The sequence below is a fragment of the Odontesthes bonariensis genome, chromosome 4 (genome assembly GCF_027942865.1).
Source record: "Odontesthes bonariensis isolate fOdoBon6 chromosome 4, fOdoBon6.hap1, whole genome shotgun sequence".
NCBI classification, from domain to species: domain Eukaryota; kingdom Metazoa; phylum Chordata; class Actinopteri; order Atheriniformes; family Atherinopsidae; genus Odontesthes; species Odontesthes bonariensis.
This window is the reverse complement of record NC_134509.1, coordinates 8,273,987-8,292,012: the sequence shown is the minus strand read 5'-3', so window position 1 is coordinate 8,292,012 and position 18,026 is coordinate 8,273,987. Positions and strand designations below refer to the sequence as shown.

The 18,026-nt window shown below is 41.0% G+C and overlaps 1 protein-coding gene across 6 annotated transcripts in view; it reads right to left on the bottom strand.

Moving 5' to 3' along the window:
• The window catches only part of adgrl3.1 (adhesion G protein-coupled receptor L3.1), a 131,635-nt gene that overhangs the window by 26,727 nt on the left and 86,882 nt on the right, over positions 1 to 18,026 (bottom strand). For all 6 annotated transcript variants that reach the window (XM_075462777.1, XM_075462772.1, XM_075462773.1 and 3 more), the window contains 5 exons: positions 16,999 to 17,184; positions 15,647 to 15,685; positions 7,984 to 8,167; positions 3,418 to 3,540; positions 3,012 to 3,217 (listed from right to left, as the gene is read on the bottom strand). In XM_075462777.1, coding sequence (XP_075318892.1) covers positions 3,012 to 3,217; positions 3,418 to 3,540; positions 7,984 to 8,167; positions 15,647 to 15,685; positions 16,999 to 17,184 — 738 coding nt within the window. The remainder of the gene's footprint in view (positions 1 to 3,011; positions 3,218 to 3,417; positions 3,541 to 7,983; positions 8,168 to 15,646; positions 15,686 to 16,998; positions 17,185 to 18,026) is intronic.

The window sequence follows — 18,026 nt, the reverse complement described above, 5'->3', positions numbered from 1 at the left end:
AACACTGAGCCAGGGCAGGAGGTGACAGTGCAGCGTCGGTGCTTGTTGTGGGCGGATCGGGAGTGTAGGAGCGGCTCGTGTTGTGCGTTGTAAAGATACTCTCAAAAAGAGCAAGTGAGGAATCTGCTGTCAACAAGCTGGGTCGCCAAATGGATACGCATTTTCTTGTTGGATGATAAACACAAAGTAAAACTGCGAGGCTGACCATCCTAATTGATACGGTATGGAATTCAGCCTGTTATTGCAAATGCCTTCTTATGTCATTAAGGGGAAGTCAAAGTTGTCTTCAAAGTCTTCAAAAGCAAATTGCAACGTTGTCGCAAGACATTCTGACCTTTGAACACAGACTGTAGATGACACAGCATTTTTTAACATTTTCTTTTCAAAGACGTGACCGAGAGCTTTCAGTGCAAAGGCAAATGATCCAATATTCAAGCTGGCAATGAGTCAAAACAAGACAAAGATCTTCAAGTTAAGTCGAGGCTCCAGTAAGTAAGCCCTACAGCAGTCGAGACCTGAGTCTTGAATCTGATTCAAGCTCAAGTGTCCTATTTGCAACTCATTCGAAGGTAGGGGCCTCATTCAATGCTGTATTATCGCAGAAAGGGGACCTGGAGGTGAATGCAACTTCTCATGGAAATGTCGGGATCTTAAAAATTTATCTCAACAGGAATAAATTTTGGCACTGGCATGGAAACTCTGACCTATGCATAGGAACATTGCAGACACACATAGCTGAGGCTATATTGCAGAAACTGACAATGAGAATCTCTCAGGCATTATTGACATATCATTTCACACATTACTTAAATCTACATTAACATAAACATTGAAACCAGCAGGAATATTTGGGCTTGTGCCAGTGAGCCATAGATATTCCATATTAACCTTTTTAACTGTAAAAGACAAAGGTCAACTGGAATCACAATTTCAATTCTGCTCATTATTTCTTCAGCGCTTCCTCATCATCACATTGTCCAATACTGGAGTGCAGAGGAGAGACTGAGCTCTTGCTTCTGACTCTTGGGGTCAGATGTGGAGCACTGCAGCTGTTGCAATGTTCAGATCCTGCCGTGATGTGGCGGGTGGCAGGATTCAGGACATTCTGACATCCTATTTGCCCCAATATTGAGTGTTAATATATTGAATCCTTTTCATTCCCACCATATAAATTAGGCTAATTAGTGGAACTATCATCAACTGGTGTTCAACACAATGACAAACTCTCTACACAACAACACGATTTATTCATTTATTTATTCATCATTTCTAACTATACTGCAACAATACGGAGGTAAATAAACAAATATTCTAGAATGAAGGAATCAGTTTATCGGTAGTTCTACATCTTGAGCATATAGTTTTACCGCCAAGTAAGACTCTAGTTTTCATCTAGTTTTTTTGTGTTAAATCACTACCTTGGACATGATTGGGATTTCAATGCATATAAAGAGCACTGTAAGCTTCGCTAGGCTGCCAACACTCACTGGGGTTTCATCAGTCACCTTACCTGGCACATCTTCACAGCCTGAGTATACAGGCCATGTAAATCCTGCGAATAAAACCGGCAATGGCTCTCGCACAATCATTGCACTCCATATTTCAATTATGAGGACTAATAATAATGCGTGCCTAGTTTGTTCTGTCCGTTGCGTTCCGACTCTCAAACTCCCATTTTCACGACAGTCAGTGATATATCCCAGTGTGGGGGAATGGCACTGACTGCCGTCGTCATTTTTGCAGGGTGTTAATTAATCAGACTGTTGGCTGTAAATATAGCCTATAAATACTATAGTGACACACATGCGTAATGCTGAATGAAGGATGCACTGGCACTGCGAGAGGACTACATTAATGGAGACATTAGGGTGGAGCGAGTGTCCAGGGACAGCAAGAATTTCCTGGCTCGTAAGTGTCTCGATTTCTGTGTCAGAAAAAGTCAGTTTGTTTTTTTCCCGTCTACTGTTGCATTGATTCACAGTAAAGATTCACCGATCAGCAGGTTCATTTCTGTGCATCAACATTCAGGAGGCGCTTTCCACTGATCATTTGTAATTACATCTGGGCATTCCTTGGGAGTAGTACGAGGCTGATAGACGTGTGCAAATTTCCAGGAGGATTTATAACCTGAAGATGCAGGATTATTTTGTAGCCCACGCCATTTATGCTTTTGCGCGTGTGATCATTTTTTATTATCAGCACCATTTTATAAAAGACAATCCTATGTTCTATTAATGAATAAGGCAAATCTGTAGGGAAAAAACCCCAAAACAACAGTTCCTCGCATTTGTTGACATTCCCATCTGTCTGTACTCATTTCCACAGTGATACAAATGAAATCAAATTTTTGTGAATCATGGCGTACTTTTCCAGGCTTTTCACTCATTTTTGCCATCTTGTATTTTGGAATTAGACCGAATCTTGGGCGTAATGTGAGTCAAAGACGATCGGCGGGAGGATACGGTGGGCAGTCACTGCATGCAACTGATGCGGAGCAACACGGTTGAGCTAATTCTGACAAAATAAACAACCATCTGAGGCTAAAGTGACATTATATAAACGTTACTATGTGGCGCGTTTGAGTTGTTCTAGATGGTGAAAACGAGCTCTTCTGGTGGCCCCTTCCTGAGAAGCTGTGAGCTACCTGACAGAATTCCTCCCAGATTCTTCAAACTAAGAGCGCTCTGACGGCTGTCCACTGTCAGTAAGAAACTGACTACCCATAAGTGCTTCTCATATTCAAAAAGAATATCTCCTTAACTAGATAAAAGTACATTATTCTTTAATATGGAGGACAGAGGAGGGCCCCTGCAGCAGAAGAACTTGGATTCCAGCCACATTTCTGTCGAGTAACTGTTACGATATGAAAAATGGTCAAAGATAAAAATGAAAATATCAAAATCAGACTCTGGTCTTTTTCAATTTATTCTTTTTGCCAATAAATGAAAAATGAAAGCTCGAGAACAGACGTATGATTAAAAGCTCTGCCTACTCTGTCTCTGTCTACTTACCTGCAGGTGTTTAACAGTGAAGACCACAGGCTCAGACAGGTAAACCTTGTTGCTCTCCTTGTTAATGGACGCCGTGATGACCGGGGAATTGACGATAACAGAGTAATTCGGATAGACTGCATCACCGCTCAGTCTGACACTGGCATTCTCCGTGGGCAGGTAGGAACCCAAGTTCCTGTACAGCACAAAGGCCATCCTGATCTCACCTGTAAGAAGACATATGGAGACTGTGCTCTTGAAAATTGTTGCCATGAACCACTATTACAGAAATAGATGGTGGACGTGAGGAAAAAGAAAGAAAATCCATCTAAAGAAAGTCGGTTAGACAGGTAGGAAGAGAGAGTCCAAGTTCATGAACTCCACGGTAAGCGTGAGGGACAAAGGGGATATGAGATTTGTCTTTTACCATTTCGGCCGTGCTGTTTGAGAGTGCTGGCTGACAGCTGGATGGAGTTTCCATGTTGTTCTGACTGAGGGAATGTCAGGTCTGCAAGGTCGCCATCCGTGCTCAGCCTGGCTACCTCAAGCTCTGAAACACACATACGCACCCTAATGTCAAGTCATTGCTTTGCACATTACATCAGATTTGCTTTTCAGAATCTTGTATCAGCCATGTTTTCTCACTAAGTGCTTCACAGCAGAACACAGCCTTTCATCCTGAAGCTGTTTCTAGTTTTGTCTGAAGAACGACATTAAAAAACAAACAAAAAAAAAAAACTGACATGCGGTAAACTGAAATTTTATACTAAAATAGGTAACAATGTTTCCAAGCAACTGGTGCAACGCATTGAGGTAGACTATCCTGCCTCTCTTGTATTGCAGGAATCTAATTTCACAATCCAAGTTTGTTAGCACATTCCCGATTACAGCCGTGTAATGTGTTAGATAAAGTTTCTAATTAAGGACTAATTATACCTTTGGTGTATCGCTATCTTGTGCTACTGAGTGATTTTGTGATTTAGACTGTTGCTCTCATGGGGAAAACAGCTCCCTAATCACGCAAACAACACAACGACATCTCAGATAAAAATGAGAGTGGATGAAGAGGTAAAAGCGGGTAAGACGTGAAAGGGAAAGGCAGTTGAAGAAGTCAGGGAGGAGAAGGTAAAAAGAAAAAGAAGAGGGCAATCAGAGAAGCAGAATGGATGAGATTGAAAATGAGCAGATGTGTTGAAAGGAGAGGACTGGAGTGGAGACAGATGGAAAAAAGACTACAGTCTTGCACTGAGTTTAATAGATGGGGCTCTGAGGCTGGAGATACTGACGTATAGAAGGAGAGGAAGTAGAGGCAGAGTCGAACACGCAGACACAAACACGGACAGTGATGGCAAAAGGAAAGGCTGGCTCAGTGTCCCACATTACTCAAACTCAACGTTCAAGCTAGGTACACACAAATACACATGCACCCATACCTACAAACATCAGCGGGGTATCAAAACACGCTGAGTCTAATCTAATTAAAATATCCTTGTCACGACAATCCTCCTCCGGAGAAACACACTTATCATTATCGTTATCACATGAACACGCAGCTACCGCTGCGTTATCCCTTCAAATCACTGTTTTGCTTCTAATAATAACACTATTTATTCATCTGCCTTATACTGCGCCTCACAGTCTCACACACAACCCTACACAATAATATCACTTTCAGTAGCTGCACCAGCATCTCTGAATTGTGTCAAATAATTTATTCTTGTCACTCTCATATGAAGGGCTTGTTAAAGAAAGTGTGTGTGTGTGTGTGTGTGTGTAGAGGGGGTGCTTAAAAAGTGTGAGAAAGACAGTAGAGAAGGAGGAATAAGAGAGCGACAGAAGTGAGAAAGGAAGAGGAGAAACACAGATATGACAGGCTGTATGGGGCTGGTTATGAATACAGGCGAGAGATAATCATGGTGGATCTTCCCACTGGATTAGCTGGAGGGGAAGATTAACAGTACAAAAAGAAGAGGAATGTGGAGACAAAATTTTCCGCAAAAAAGGCGACTTCCCGTTATAAGTTCCTCTGAGATGCAGTAACCCACATCTTGATGACTGTTTATGTAACTACATATATGTGCCGCATTCAGGAGAAAACGAAGTCGGTGGAGATATAAGCCTGAAATTATGTAAATTGGAACAATGTGGGATGTCAGCTGTTGCACCAAACAGTTGTCCTTAAAGTTAATCAGGAACATAACGAGGTCCGGCTGTGAGGAATCTCATAGATCCGTATAATTTGTTTGAAACTACAGTGATGTTATTGCTACGCTGTGTGACTTAAGTAGCTGTAATATGGCTTTCCGATGTGAAAGTGAGCAAAATTAGACAAGAAAAACCTTAGAGCATCATTTGACATTCTACTGCCACCATCACCCTCAAACATGCACTCATCCAGTCTTCTTCTTGTCTTATCATCTTCAGTTTCCTCTCTTCCCCGCTCCTCCTCCATGGCTTTTCATCTGTGACTGAGTAGCACGCTGAATCCCAGTAGCAAGGGAGCCACGCGGAGGAAATTTTTAAATATCAAATCAAAAGGGGAGTAAACAGCAGGATAACCGAGGAAAACACAAGAGGGCTCAATGTTCTTCTCTGGGTGCAGATGAAATGATGGCTCACAGTTATATCACCGTCTAAAGCGATGAAAAGCAAAGAGGCCTTTAGCTCTCTAGTAAAACTCTGTTATGAGACGAGATGATGAGCGAGAAAAGAGTGGAAGGGATGATGGAAAGAGGTGAAGGAGAGAGGAGGAAAGTGATGTGCACAATGGCATAATAACTAGCACTGTTCTAATTTGTTGATTCCGCCCACGAGCAGAGAGAAGAAAACATGGAAAAAATAAATAAGTAAATAAAAATGATTGTCTCTGGCAAACAACTCGTGCCTGCCTCGAGGCCAAGATTGTTGCCTGCAGTTTGTTAGATGAGGATCTCTGCGGATATGACCCTTTAAAAACATCTTTATTGTGACCTCCATCTAACGGGACGGGGGGATTTCCCTTTCCTTGAGATGTTTTATAAATTTTTGTGCATGTTATCGGTTTGCGCAGTCACATAGATGTTATCCACTCCCACAGTGAAGACTTCACTTGGACAGCCTGACACACATTGCTTGCAGTCCCAGCCTTTCTTGGGTTGTTCACCGACATCGTTATAAAACATATTTGCATATTGCAAATACCATTGCTAATTTGGCACGCTTCAAACAAAGAATAAGTAGTTGCCTTGATGAAAAACTGCCATTTTTCATCAATTAGCTGGCCAGTCAAAGCAGTCTGAGCCAGTAGCTAAGAATGTCACAATTCCAACAAATATAAAACAATATATCTAAGTAGTAAAATATATTAAAACTGCAGGTATCGCAGGACTCTCAGTTTGAAAAAAAGCCCAAAGCGGATAAAAGGTTTTTAGAAACAGAGCAATTTTACTGTTTGGGGGGCTTTTGTATGGGTGGGGACGGCTACTGCAAAGGCTCGATCGTGTTCAGTTTTGGGTCCAGATGTACTGTGGGTACATCCGTGAGCAACTGGCTGGAGTGTAGAGATGAGGCAGTTTGAGTAGTCCATTGATTGAGGGATTAAATGGTCAACAATGAAAGTTTTAAATCAACCTGTGAATGAGAAGCCAGCGTAGGGAAAACAGTGAAGGAGTAAAGTGTTCTCTCTTTTTCTTCTCCGTCGGGAGACGAGCAGTCGCATGTTAGTGGTGACAGGTCTATACCGACATACAAAGAATTGCAATTATCAAGATGAGATGTTATAAAAGCACAGATTGCCCTCTCTAAATCTTTATGTGGGGGGTAGGCCATTACCTTGACTATGAGAGACGCTGGACCAAACAACTGATGAAATCTGCTTGTCAAATCTAAAATTACCACAAAAATAAACCCCAAGACTTTTCACAGATGAGTGAATCTAAGAACGCAGATGGCCAAGACCACCCATGCCAATAAATGTTCAAGATTGTGACCTCAGTCTTATTTTCATTCAAGCTGAGGAAAATTTGCTTTATTTCAGAATTATTCGTCATTAAGACAATTACGCAGCAGTTTTTAGTGACTCTTTAGTGTTCAGTCACGCTGTGTTTTAGAGTACAGATGCCTTCAAATTACACAGTGCAAAGACACACTGAACATGATGACTTATGTTACTGCATTCATAAAAGCATTCATTCATTGTCCCTCGTTTATGTAACCAAATAAGTGCGGCCGTTCCTTTTGTGTTGCGAACATATTACCTTGCAGCGCCGTGCAAAATGAAGCAGCTACATCATTAAATCGGATGTCTTTGATTCTGACTGAGATACATGAAAACAATCAGATTCTGTATGCATGGAAAATCGTTACACACATGCTTTCAAACAGGTTTTGCGGGACAGACTTCTGTTCTAGAAGTCCATGCACTCCAATGTAAATGAGCCGAATTTATAATATTTTTTATAATTTGTTATAATGTTTATTATCATATTTACATCTAAAATGTATAGAAGCTGGAATGAATTTCATAAAGATGTTGTCATTACAATCTGTCATTAGGATACAGTGCAACATATCTATTTTTCCCTGAAAAAAAAAAACATGCTTAAGTGCTTCAGAGAGACAGAAAGTATCGCACAGATTCCACCCAGCAAGAAGGTCCCTGGTTTGTGCTTCACTGGTTAGTTGGGTTGATTGGTATCACCAAATTGGCTGTAGGTATGAGTGTGTATGATTGGTTGGCTGACTCTTTGTGTAAACCCAGTGATAGACTGGAAACATCGTCCCATTTTAGAGGCTCCAGCCTACGATGACCTAGCATGGATAACGTAGGTATAGCAAGAGGATGGATGTACCGGTACAGATGCTTTTCTTTTTTCTATTTTGGTGCAACATGCAGGTGTTGGCCACAGTTCTGATCCATTGTAGCGAATTAAAGTTCAGTGCCTTACTCAACAGCCTTTTTGACAGTTGCAGGGTGCAACTGACACATGGGGAAGAAAGCTGAAAATGTACTCACGGATATAGTCAGTGGTCTCCTGCACAGTGTCGGTCTTCAGGAGGTTGTCAGCCAGCATAAAGGCGCCGGTTTCCACCGTGTCGAGGAGCAGGGTAGCCGAGTGCAGCTGCTCACTGGTGGGCAGCTCTTTCCACGCAGACTGGGCTCGTGGATGCAGCAAATTATTTACCGTTTCCACCATAGCCTGAAGCAGCAAAAAAGACACAGAGGTCATGTAGCTGAAGCCAATGCTAACACTTTTAACACTTCCAGTCAGTCATGTTAAAGAGACAATGAATGGAAATCTATTCATAATACAAGCAATTTTGCAACACCGAAACCACTGCAGACAGCAGTCAAAGGAATGCGACAGTAAGGATTGAGTAGCTTTTCATTTATCATGTTGATAAATCATGGCAATCAAGACAATAAAAAAAAAAAAAGTAAGCGATGAAAATGTGGCATTCCCATGCAGACAACGAAAGCAAAAAAAGAAGATGAAGATATTAATCTAAAAAAGCTGATCTTATCCACTTTTCAATGTTTATTATTCACTTTTTTCTCTTTGTATGTAAGATATCACAGATGTTCTGAGATTCGAACTAAGCTGATTACTTGATTGCAATCAGCATGTGTTGACACCACAAGACCTGGCTCAGCTTTTCTTATTTTCTTTCTTGCCTGTTTTTAAAACAACAGTCTTATCTTTGAGTTGGAAAGTTTGCGCTTGAGGGTGTGAGAAGAACTTAGGGTTTCATCAGATAATGTCTTCTGGTTCACATCCAGCCGCACGGGGCAGTTCCGAATCCAAAAAAAATGACCAAAACGAAAAGAGACGGGTTGGCTCCCATGCTGCAGATGAAATGTTTTCCATGAAACAATACAGATTTTGTCTCCAGCTCACATTCCCTTATGCTCTTTAGAATTCTTCTCCTCCTTTTCAGACATGAACACCACACACACACACACACACACACACACACACACACACACACACACACATCTCCGAAGAACCAGGGAGAGATAAAGAGACAGAGAGAAAAGAGAGCTGGTGAAGGGGGGGGGGGCATGGGAGAGCGATAAAACAGTCCAGTGAGTCCATGGTGACAGGCGTCCACTGGGAGCAAGAGAGGCAGAAAAGCGAATACAGGTGCTATCAAACACACACATCTCACACTCCCCTCTGTCTCCTTATTTTATCCTGCTCTGTAAACCACCCTTCATGCAGACACACTCCCACCCTTTCCTCATCTCTTACTCATCTTTCAATGCTACTCTCTCCCTCTTGAGGAGGGCGGAAGGGAGGGTGGAAAAAGTAACACAGGTGCCATTATACAAGCAGAGGGGGTCTCCAATGGGGAATTGCAAGAGCAGAGAGGAAGAGTGAGAGATGTCAGTTTATTGCCATTCACACATCCACAGTTTGACTTCCGCTTGGTCCCTGTCACTCAGGGTAAAGGAGGAGGAGGGAAGACAGCAGCAGTAAACGGTGTGTGCACCTAAGCGTGCATCGGATAAGGCAAAGCATAAAGACACACGAGATGATGAATCATACAAGTGTTGACTGAAGAGATGCTACAAAACATGCAGCTGTCCTTTGGAATTACAGCTAATCCTGTTTATTTGGGGGGTATGATATCCACATGTAGTTACACAATAGCACACAGAAAAAGCTGATGCTTAGCCAACAAGCTAATATGATGATATTATGTCCTCTTTTAGCACTAGCAGCTAATTAGTGGGGATGCATATTAAATGAGTTTGGGAGGACCACATGTAAACAAAAACTAATTAATCTACTTCTTGTGAAGCACCCATTTGCGTACACCGTCAAACTTTTTTCCACCGGCATCCTTTCAATGCTCTGACAGCAGGCTACAAGCTCCAATGCCCTTTCAGGAGAAACTTTAATTGTATTTTTCTAGTAAGAAACACAAATGGTGAAACCAATGAGAGATTTTTTGCTTTTTTTGTCTTGTATAATAGGAAGTTGTCACGGAACTTTTTAACCTGAAGGGAGCAAATCCTGGGCTCTTGCAAGAAGTATTTGTGACTCCTGTTACTGGCTTGCGTTTAGTTTTGCAACATATCTGAAGAAGAAAAAAAATTTATCTAAATCCAGTATCAAGTACTTTTCAGGTAGTTAAAGGGAATTTTGCTTGTGATGTTAGCAGTGCTTTATTAGGTTGACTTCACTCACAGAAGTATGGTTCGTCTGATGCCAGTGAAATTGCAGCTGGCTGCATAAGCGTATTTTCAAAAACACTTTTTAATCAATTGTGCAGCTTGTCTATTGTACAGTAAAATATCACTTGATCGAATCACTACGCCGCTTCAAAAATAGGCTGAATAGTATTATAATTCATGAAACTACTTATAATTGCTCTGATATAATTTATGGTAATTATATCATTTAATATTGTCATGCGGATGTCGTTTATTGTGTTGTTAAATCCTTATAATCATGCTTTACTAGTTTACAAACTGCTCTTATTAATCATCAATTAGCTCTGAGTGTAGACAAAACTAAATGAATGATAATCACCAAAAATAATGATTATTATAAACCTGTCATTTCTTCTAATGGTGAGGGAACACACATCATAAACAAAAAGTGTGGACTTTGTCTTCATAAGAAAGTGGTTTTTGTATTTGTTTAGTATCCAACAGTTTTTAACTCTCTAAAAAGTGATCTGTGTTCCTTCAATTAGAACTTTTTCTTTTCTTCGTTTTTTGGCATTGGAAAAAACCTTCCATGACCTTAAATTGGCTTGGGACATGACCCTACACCTTTTTTTTTTTTTTATATAGATTTCTGTTCTATCTAATCTAACTTGTATATGCTATGCTCTGTTTAACACTTCAAATGTTGGTTCATTTCAGCAGTAAATGTTCAAACTGAAGAAGCTCGACGCTCAAGAAGAGGGAATTAAATCATGCAACGATGCATGCAAGTGGAAGTATCAGAATGGCAACTCTATTGCTTTCTGCAGTATTAGAACTGCACTGCTCGCCCGGCGGCCGGCTCCCATACCACTCAGGCAGGCTGTTGGTTCTCCTGACCAGCAACTCCTGCAGCTTTCTCAGCTCAGCTGCGGGCTGAAAGCCACGGCTCCCTGCTCAGCCACGCTTTTTAACGGTCTTTTCCCCCAAGCGTGTACTAACTTCTCTATTAGCTTGCTCTAGCTTTTCGTTTCATTGGTTCCAGATGATGCAAAAAGCCCCACAAAACAAGATGTCAGGATTGATTCTCCCAGCAGCATACGTAGACCACACACTGTCTGACCTTCCCTATCTGACACTATAAGTGGAGCTCTGTTGATTCAAATAAGAAACCCTCAGCCAAATCATTTATTTATATAAATATGTAAATAATGTGGCTGTATATATATTGTTCTCATGTCTTATGAGATATAAGGAATTGGACATCTTATGGAATTGATCAGGATAACAGTGATGTTGTATACATGCATTTCAACCTCAACGGCCTTGATGTTGTTTATCATAAAGCAAAATGCATTACTGGTGATTGTTTTAATGTATGAAAGCTGTTTGCAAAATTTTCTTTATGTAACTGATTTTTAAACATCCTCCAAAAATATGTAACAAAGGTATCTGTTTTCTTTTGATATCATCCTTTTAACATCTAGTTTATTGCTGTTCACCTGCAACGCAGAGCAGTCTAAAGCTCACCTCAATTTTTTCCCTAAGGCAGTTGGTGAGTTTTACATTTTTAATTTCCCACTTCCAGCTGATCTCGTTTTAGTTAATTCAATCGCTTTAAATATTAATCATTCTAATTATTCCTAACTGATTTTTACTATTTAACTTAATGTCTTTTTAAAAACTATTTTCATCATAATTATTGCGCAAGTCTCTTTTTCCTCTGTTATGTTTCCAGGAAGGCCTCCTAGCTTCAGGTCTAAATGAATGCTGAGTGTTGAGTTGCACATTGTGTACATGCATGTGCGCTACTAAGTGTGTCCGTGTCCTGTAGTTGGGGGTGTGCACTAGAGGCTTGGAGAAGCATTGTAGTGCATCATTCTGCTCTACTTGCTGTACAGTAGCAACCAAGGCAACAGAAACAGACAGAGGGGAGGATATTCTGTGCCGCAGATATTCTGCACGGCAGATTTGAGAGCAGTTGCGCTCGTTTCCATTCGCTCACTCTGCTGATGCTGCTCGCAAGCAGTCTCTTTGATGTGTTCTAGATTACCCTGCTTTTCTACTCTCATTTAACTTTCCACTGCTTCTTAGAGTACTTTTAACTATCTCGGGTTTTCCCATCCATGTAACTTTTTCATTGAAATTCCATTCACTGGCACCGAGATTAGGCCTGCGGAGGAGAGAGATAGGTAAAGAGAAGAAGGGGTGTGATTTCCTTGAGGTCAAGACATCTCTGCATCCAAAAGTTGGAGGTGGAATATATGTGTTTGTGTGGGCATGTGTGTTGGAGTGTCAGTAAGCGCTGGTGCCATTGGTGACATTTCTATCCGCACAAGTATGAGGACTTGAGGGCTAAAGTAGAGACAGGTTTTTTTTTCTATTTTTTAGGGGTCTTCAAAGAGGAAAGAGACTCTGCAGAGACAGATAAGGGTGTCGTTTGTGTTAGAGTGTGAGTTAGCAAGTGTGTGTCGAAGTGAGCCTACATATTGCAGGGAAGGCGCGCACGTGCGTGTGCACACACACACACAGACAGAGCAGTAAATGGGGCAGAAGTGAAATGCTTTGAAGCGTTGGGGTAATCCAGCGTAAACAGCGGCGGCAAGACAGACTCGAGTTGGGCCGGTCTGCTACTCCTAGCTGCGCGAGAGGAACACGGGCACACGCTCAAGCTCATGCGCATGGATGTACAGTATGTGTACACTCGTGCACACTAATGTGTAAAATGACAGAGTTGGGATGTAAGAAGTGTGCGAAGGGGCGAAAGTAGAGGAAAGAATGGATTTACTTGCCTGGCTGAGCTATCAGAAAGTGCATGTTTTGAAAATGTTTCCATCACAGAGGCAGGCTTATCTATCATTTGGCGTTGTCGTCTCTGACAGATGACTTTGCAGCTAAATCAGCCCTTAAATTCACACTATGCCATGTTCCAACCTGCTATCTACATATACAGGGCAAATTAAACATTGTCATTGAGCGTCGCTGTCTCCCCTCTGCCCACATTATTGTTTCTCTGTCGCTCATCTTCATTTCTCTGATTTCTGGTCCACCCTTCCCTATTTCTCTTCCTCCCTTCTACCTGGCAGACTACCTCCCTCCATCAGTGCACCGTAAAGCATCAAAGCCTCTCCAACACCACCAACTTCATCGTGAATAAATTGCCAATTTGGAAGACATGAAACGAGTCCCCAGTTCCCCAAACGGGAGTGAGTGAGGAGGAGGGATGATGTGTGAGGAGGAGAGAGAAAAGGAGGGAGAGAATTCAATTATTTTTTGTCTCTATTAAGAGCCCAAACCTCCTGCCCACTCTCTTCACTTGGCAATTAGAGCTGCAGATAATTAACGAGGAGAGGGCAGCACCACGCCACATCCCTAATCATGCACATTTCTATCTGGCAGAGTAAAGGACTGTTGTTATGATTTTGTTTCACGTAACTAGGGCTAATTATGTAATCGATCAGTCCAAGCCTCCTGCTGTACCTGAGGTGTGTGGCAGAAAGTTTGGCTGTGAACCTGTAACCAGCTCAGTGAATGCAGTCATCCCCCTAAAAGCCGGTGGGATTGTTCCGATGTGGCAGGGTAAGATCATTGTTGAAAACATATAGTTGTGGTGCGTGCGAGGGTGTGAGTGTGTGTCAGCTTGCATATAGTCCTAAGCCATGTTCTATGATGTGACATTGCTGACTGGTGCTGACGTTAAGACTTTTCAGGAGAGAGCGGAGAAAAGCCTGCATCAGTAGAAAAAGAGCAACCCCATCAAGTGTGTGTGTGTGTGTGTGTGTGTGTGTGTGTGTGTGTGTGTGTGTGTGTGTGTGTGTGTGTGTGTGTGTGTGTGTGTATGGGTGTTGTAGGGGTGCAGACAGAATCTCTGCAGCCTATCTACAGCACATGAATGGGGATGTTGGAGTCCTTTAATGTAGTGATTTTAGCTGATCAGAAACATGCCAAAATGGTGCTCAATCCTCTGTTTAATGTGTGAGGCTTTGCAGTCAACAGAGACAAACATCAATACAAGCAGGCCAGCAGAACAAAGAATGAACAATATTGAGCCACAAACACAAGTAGTAGTATTTCTGGGGTTATTTGGTCGTGGTATTATTTTGTAAGGCACTGAGGCCCGTGACCAAGCTGTAAATACGCATCACACTTCAATGAATTTCAATGAATAGAGATGGAAAACCAGTCATTTGGTTCCAGCCCAGCCTGATTGCAATGCTGCAAACAGAACTGATCATAAGATGAGCAATTATTTCTATTGATCATGGCCTCCCATCAGTCATTTTATTTCTGAATGAAAAGAAAAAATAAATAAATAAATAAATACAACCCCAATTCCGAAAAAAAGTTAGAATGGAGTTTAAACTGCAATTCAAATCAGAATGTGGTTATTTGCAAATCTCATAAACCAATATTCTATAGCTTTAGCAACGCATTTCAAAAGTTGGGAAGAGGCTAAAAAAGTCTTTAAAAAAAACCTGCATCCACAAATTGTGGAGTAATTTCAGAATGATGATTGTCAATGTAAAATTGCAAAGGCTTTGAATATTCTGTCATCTACACTACATAAAATCATCAAAAGATTACAAGAGTCTGGAGACATCTCTCTGGCCAAAAAAGATTTTTGAGCCATCAGACACCACTGCATTATTAACAGGCACAATTCTGTCATGGAGATTAAGGAATGAACTCAGGCAAATTTCCAGAAATCATTGTTTGTGAACACAGACGCAGGGTAAAGCTCTATCGTGCAAAGGAAGACACATGTTTACATGATCTGGGAAATCCTGCTGTCTGATCCGGGCCGAAGGTCATTTAAAATGGCCAGGCCAAGTGAAATATTGTTCCGTTGTCAGACGAATTGAAATTTGAAATTCTTTTTGGAAATTGTGGACAACATATGCTCCAGAATAAAAGAGGAGTTCAGCTTGTTATCAGTTCTGAAGCCTGCATCTCTGATGGCACGGGGTGCATTCATGCCTATGGAACTGGAGACACGGCCCTGCCACAACTTTTCTGAGATGTGTTGCTGCCGTCAAATTCTTAGATGAGCTGATATCTTTACGTGAAACAGTAAAATGTCTCACCTTTAACAACTGATATACTTTCTATTTTCTATGGTGAATAAAATATTGGATTAAGTGATGTGAAAGTCATTGCATTCCTTTTTTATTTACATTTTATACAGCATCGCAACTCTTTTAAAACTGGGGTTGTAAATAAAGTTGAGAGAAAAAGAAAATGAGCGATCCCTTTGAGGAGACTTAAAGTTTCAGACTGTAAATCAGGACCAGGACAGATCTCTAAATAGGCCGAGCTCCTCAAAGGGTTGGGTTGCAAAATCATAAGACGACTGCAGCGGCATAGAATTCAAATTCTATGTAGAGCATTGTAACGTGTTGTAGCGCACACAGACACACAAAAGCTTGCTTTGCAGATAACATGCTTAATGTTAAAAAGAAGAAGAAGAAAAAAAAAAAAAACACGGCGTGGCAAAGTCATCGACCAAACCAGGAAGAAATACCTGTGTGAAAAATCTGCAGGACCTTTCTCTCTTCTGAAGCTGGAAATTCAAACAATTAAGCTGTTAGCAATGCAACACCTCTCAATCACACACAAGCACAATGGCATTCACACTCACTTTATTAACAGAGTGAAGAAACACTTTGGTGGCCAAACTATATTGTTATTTCCCTTGCTTTGCCTCATTTCCCTCAACCGTATTTGTCTTTCCGGCCTTTCTCTTCTCCCTTCTACCCCCTTTCTCTTCCACAGTGACTTACCGATTAACTCTGAATCTACTATCGAGTAAACAGATGGCATTAATTACGAAGGCACTCGTGCGTGATTGGCCATGTTAATTTTTCTAACAAAATTAGCATAAGAAACTAGTTTATTTCTCAATAAAATTCATACTGCATGTAACATTTTTAAAATCAGAAATAACCCTTTCTTGTGTATTTCCTGAGGGGCACTTAATAATAATGGCTGACTCCATATATAAAGCTTAGTAGATTTTCATTGCATTTCCATTTCAATTGATAGGGACAGCACATAAAAGCACTGTGACACATAAAAAAATAATAACCTTGAAATGTATATAGGACATCTAGCCATGGCTAATTTTAAAATCTTGTCTCTGGGTTAGTGGATAGATCAATTTAGATTTAACGTTGCTCTTTATGTTGATGGACAAATGCTTAATCCAATTATTTGCAAAGTAGTTTTCGAAAGCGCCTGCCCTTTTCAAAAGTATTTTTACGGAGGACTTCCACTTGGCCCTGAGTAAGAAACCATCAGGTGAGTCGGGTTAGTCAGCCAACCCATCCCAGTTAATTAAACTCACACACTGAATGCCTATTTGAAGGAAGCACAGAACTTCCTCTCCACTTCTGTGGTAAAAGGAGATCCTCTTAGCATCTTATTAGCTGTAGCTCAAAGACTTAAGCTAATTCAATGAGATATAACATCAAATCTGTGCTGTATGTTTCAATAAGAATAACAGAGACGGAGTTAAATTAAGTTTTGGTCCCGATCTGAAAAGAGCTGACCCTGCAAAATCCTAAAAGCAGTTATCTTTCTCCAACAACATTTAGATAAACTTATTACTAAGAGTCACATGCAGAGGGGGATAAAATAATGCCTAAAAGCAGCTATTCATCATATCAGTGTTATTGTCTGTCTACGTCTTCATCAGACTCTTCACAAATACCTTTCAAAAACCCTTTAGAGTGATTGTAAGGCCTCTGCCCCTCTTTCTCCTTATTTCCTGTCATTTAAGTTGCACGCCTATCCAAACTGTATCTGTAAAAAAACAAATCTTCATCTCACTCAATCGCACTTTGTACATCAATTCCTTGCTTCCTAAGGCCATACCTTAGTGAGGCTGCGGGCCGCGCTGTCCTTGCCCCCAGGAGTGAGGTTCCTGAGCTGGACGTCCAGCAGCTCGACCAGTTGGGCCATGGCCCGCACTGTGGATGGCACGTCGCCAGGACGCAGAAGCCCTTTGGTCTGCTCTGCCAGCTCCCTGGCCACAATTGCTGCCGTCTCGCCCGAGCGAAGCTGCAAACCAAAGTGGATGGCAGTGAGGGGGAAAGATACAAGTGAAAGTAACAGAAAGAGATGGATGACAGTAAAAAAAAAAAAAAAAAAAAAAAGAGGAAAGAAAGAAAGAAAAGTTAGTTGGGGTGAGGAGTGAAAGGAGAAAAAGTTTGAGTGTGAAGTAAAAAACACAACAGGCGAAAGGAAAGTAACAGCAATGACAGATGGAGAAATGACAGCACAGCAGAGGAAGGACAAAGACAAAGGACAGACGGAGTGAGACAAAAAAAAAATGGGAAGGAACGAAGGTGAGTGATGTGAGGGGTGTAAAGAGGAGAAAAAACTGTGACTGCACCGGGCGCTGAGTTTTGTGGGTTCAGTAACTTGTGAATGTTATCTTGAAAACATGAAAAACTTCTTCTAGAGAAACAATTCCAACACAACATAACGTTCAGTGTTTGCCTCATAAAGGAAAGACGAAAAGCCTTCACGCTCATTCGCAAACTGTCAAAAATTATGGAACTTTAAAGAAAATGTGAAAAAGATGAATACTCACACTTCAAAATACACACATTAGAAAACATATAAGAAAACAGAACAAACCAGAACAAGAAAAAACTGTTTTAGATAACACCAAATTTTCTAAAAATACCATTTAATTCAAAGTGTTTAATCTTTTTTTAAATTTCTCCTGGGCGTTCTGTTCTTTTGTGGTGTTTTTTTTCTACTGTGTTTTCTGAGAAGCTTTGTTGTTTGTCTGATTTATTTTTTTGTTTCTTTCTTTGAAAGGCAAACAAGAACTTTATGACTTGGAAATAGGCGAGAGAGAGACAGATAAGGGATAATCAAACCTTCCCAGTGTT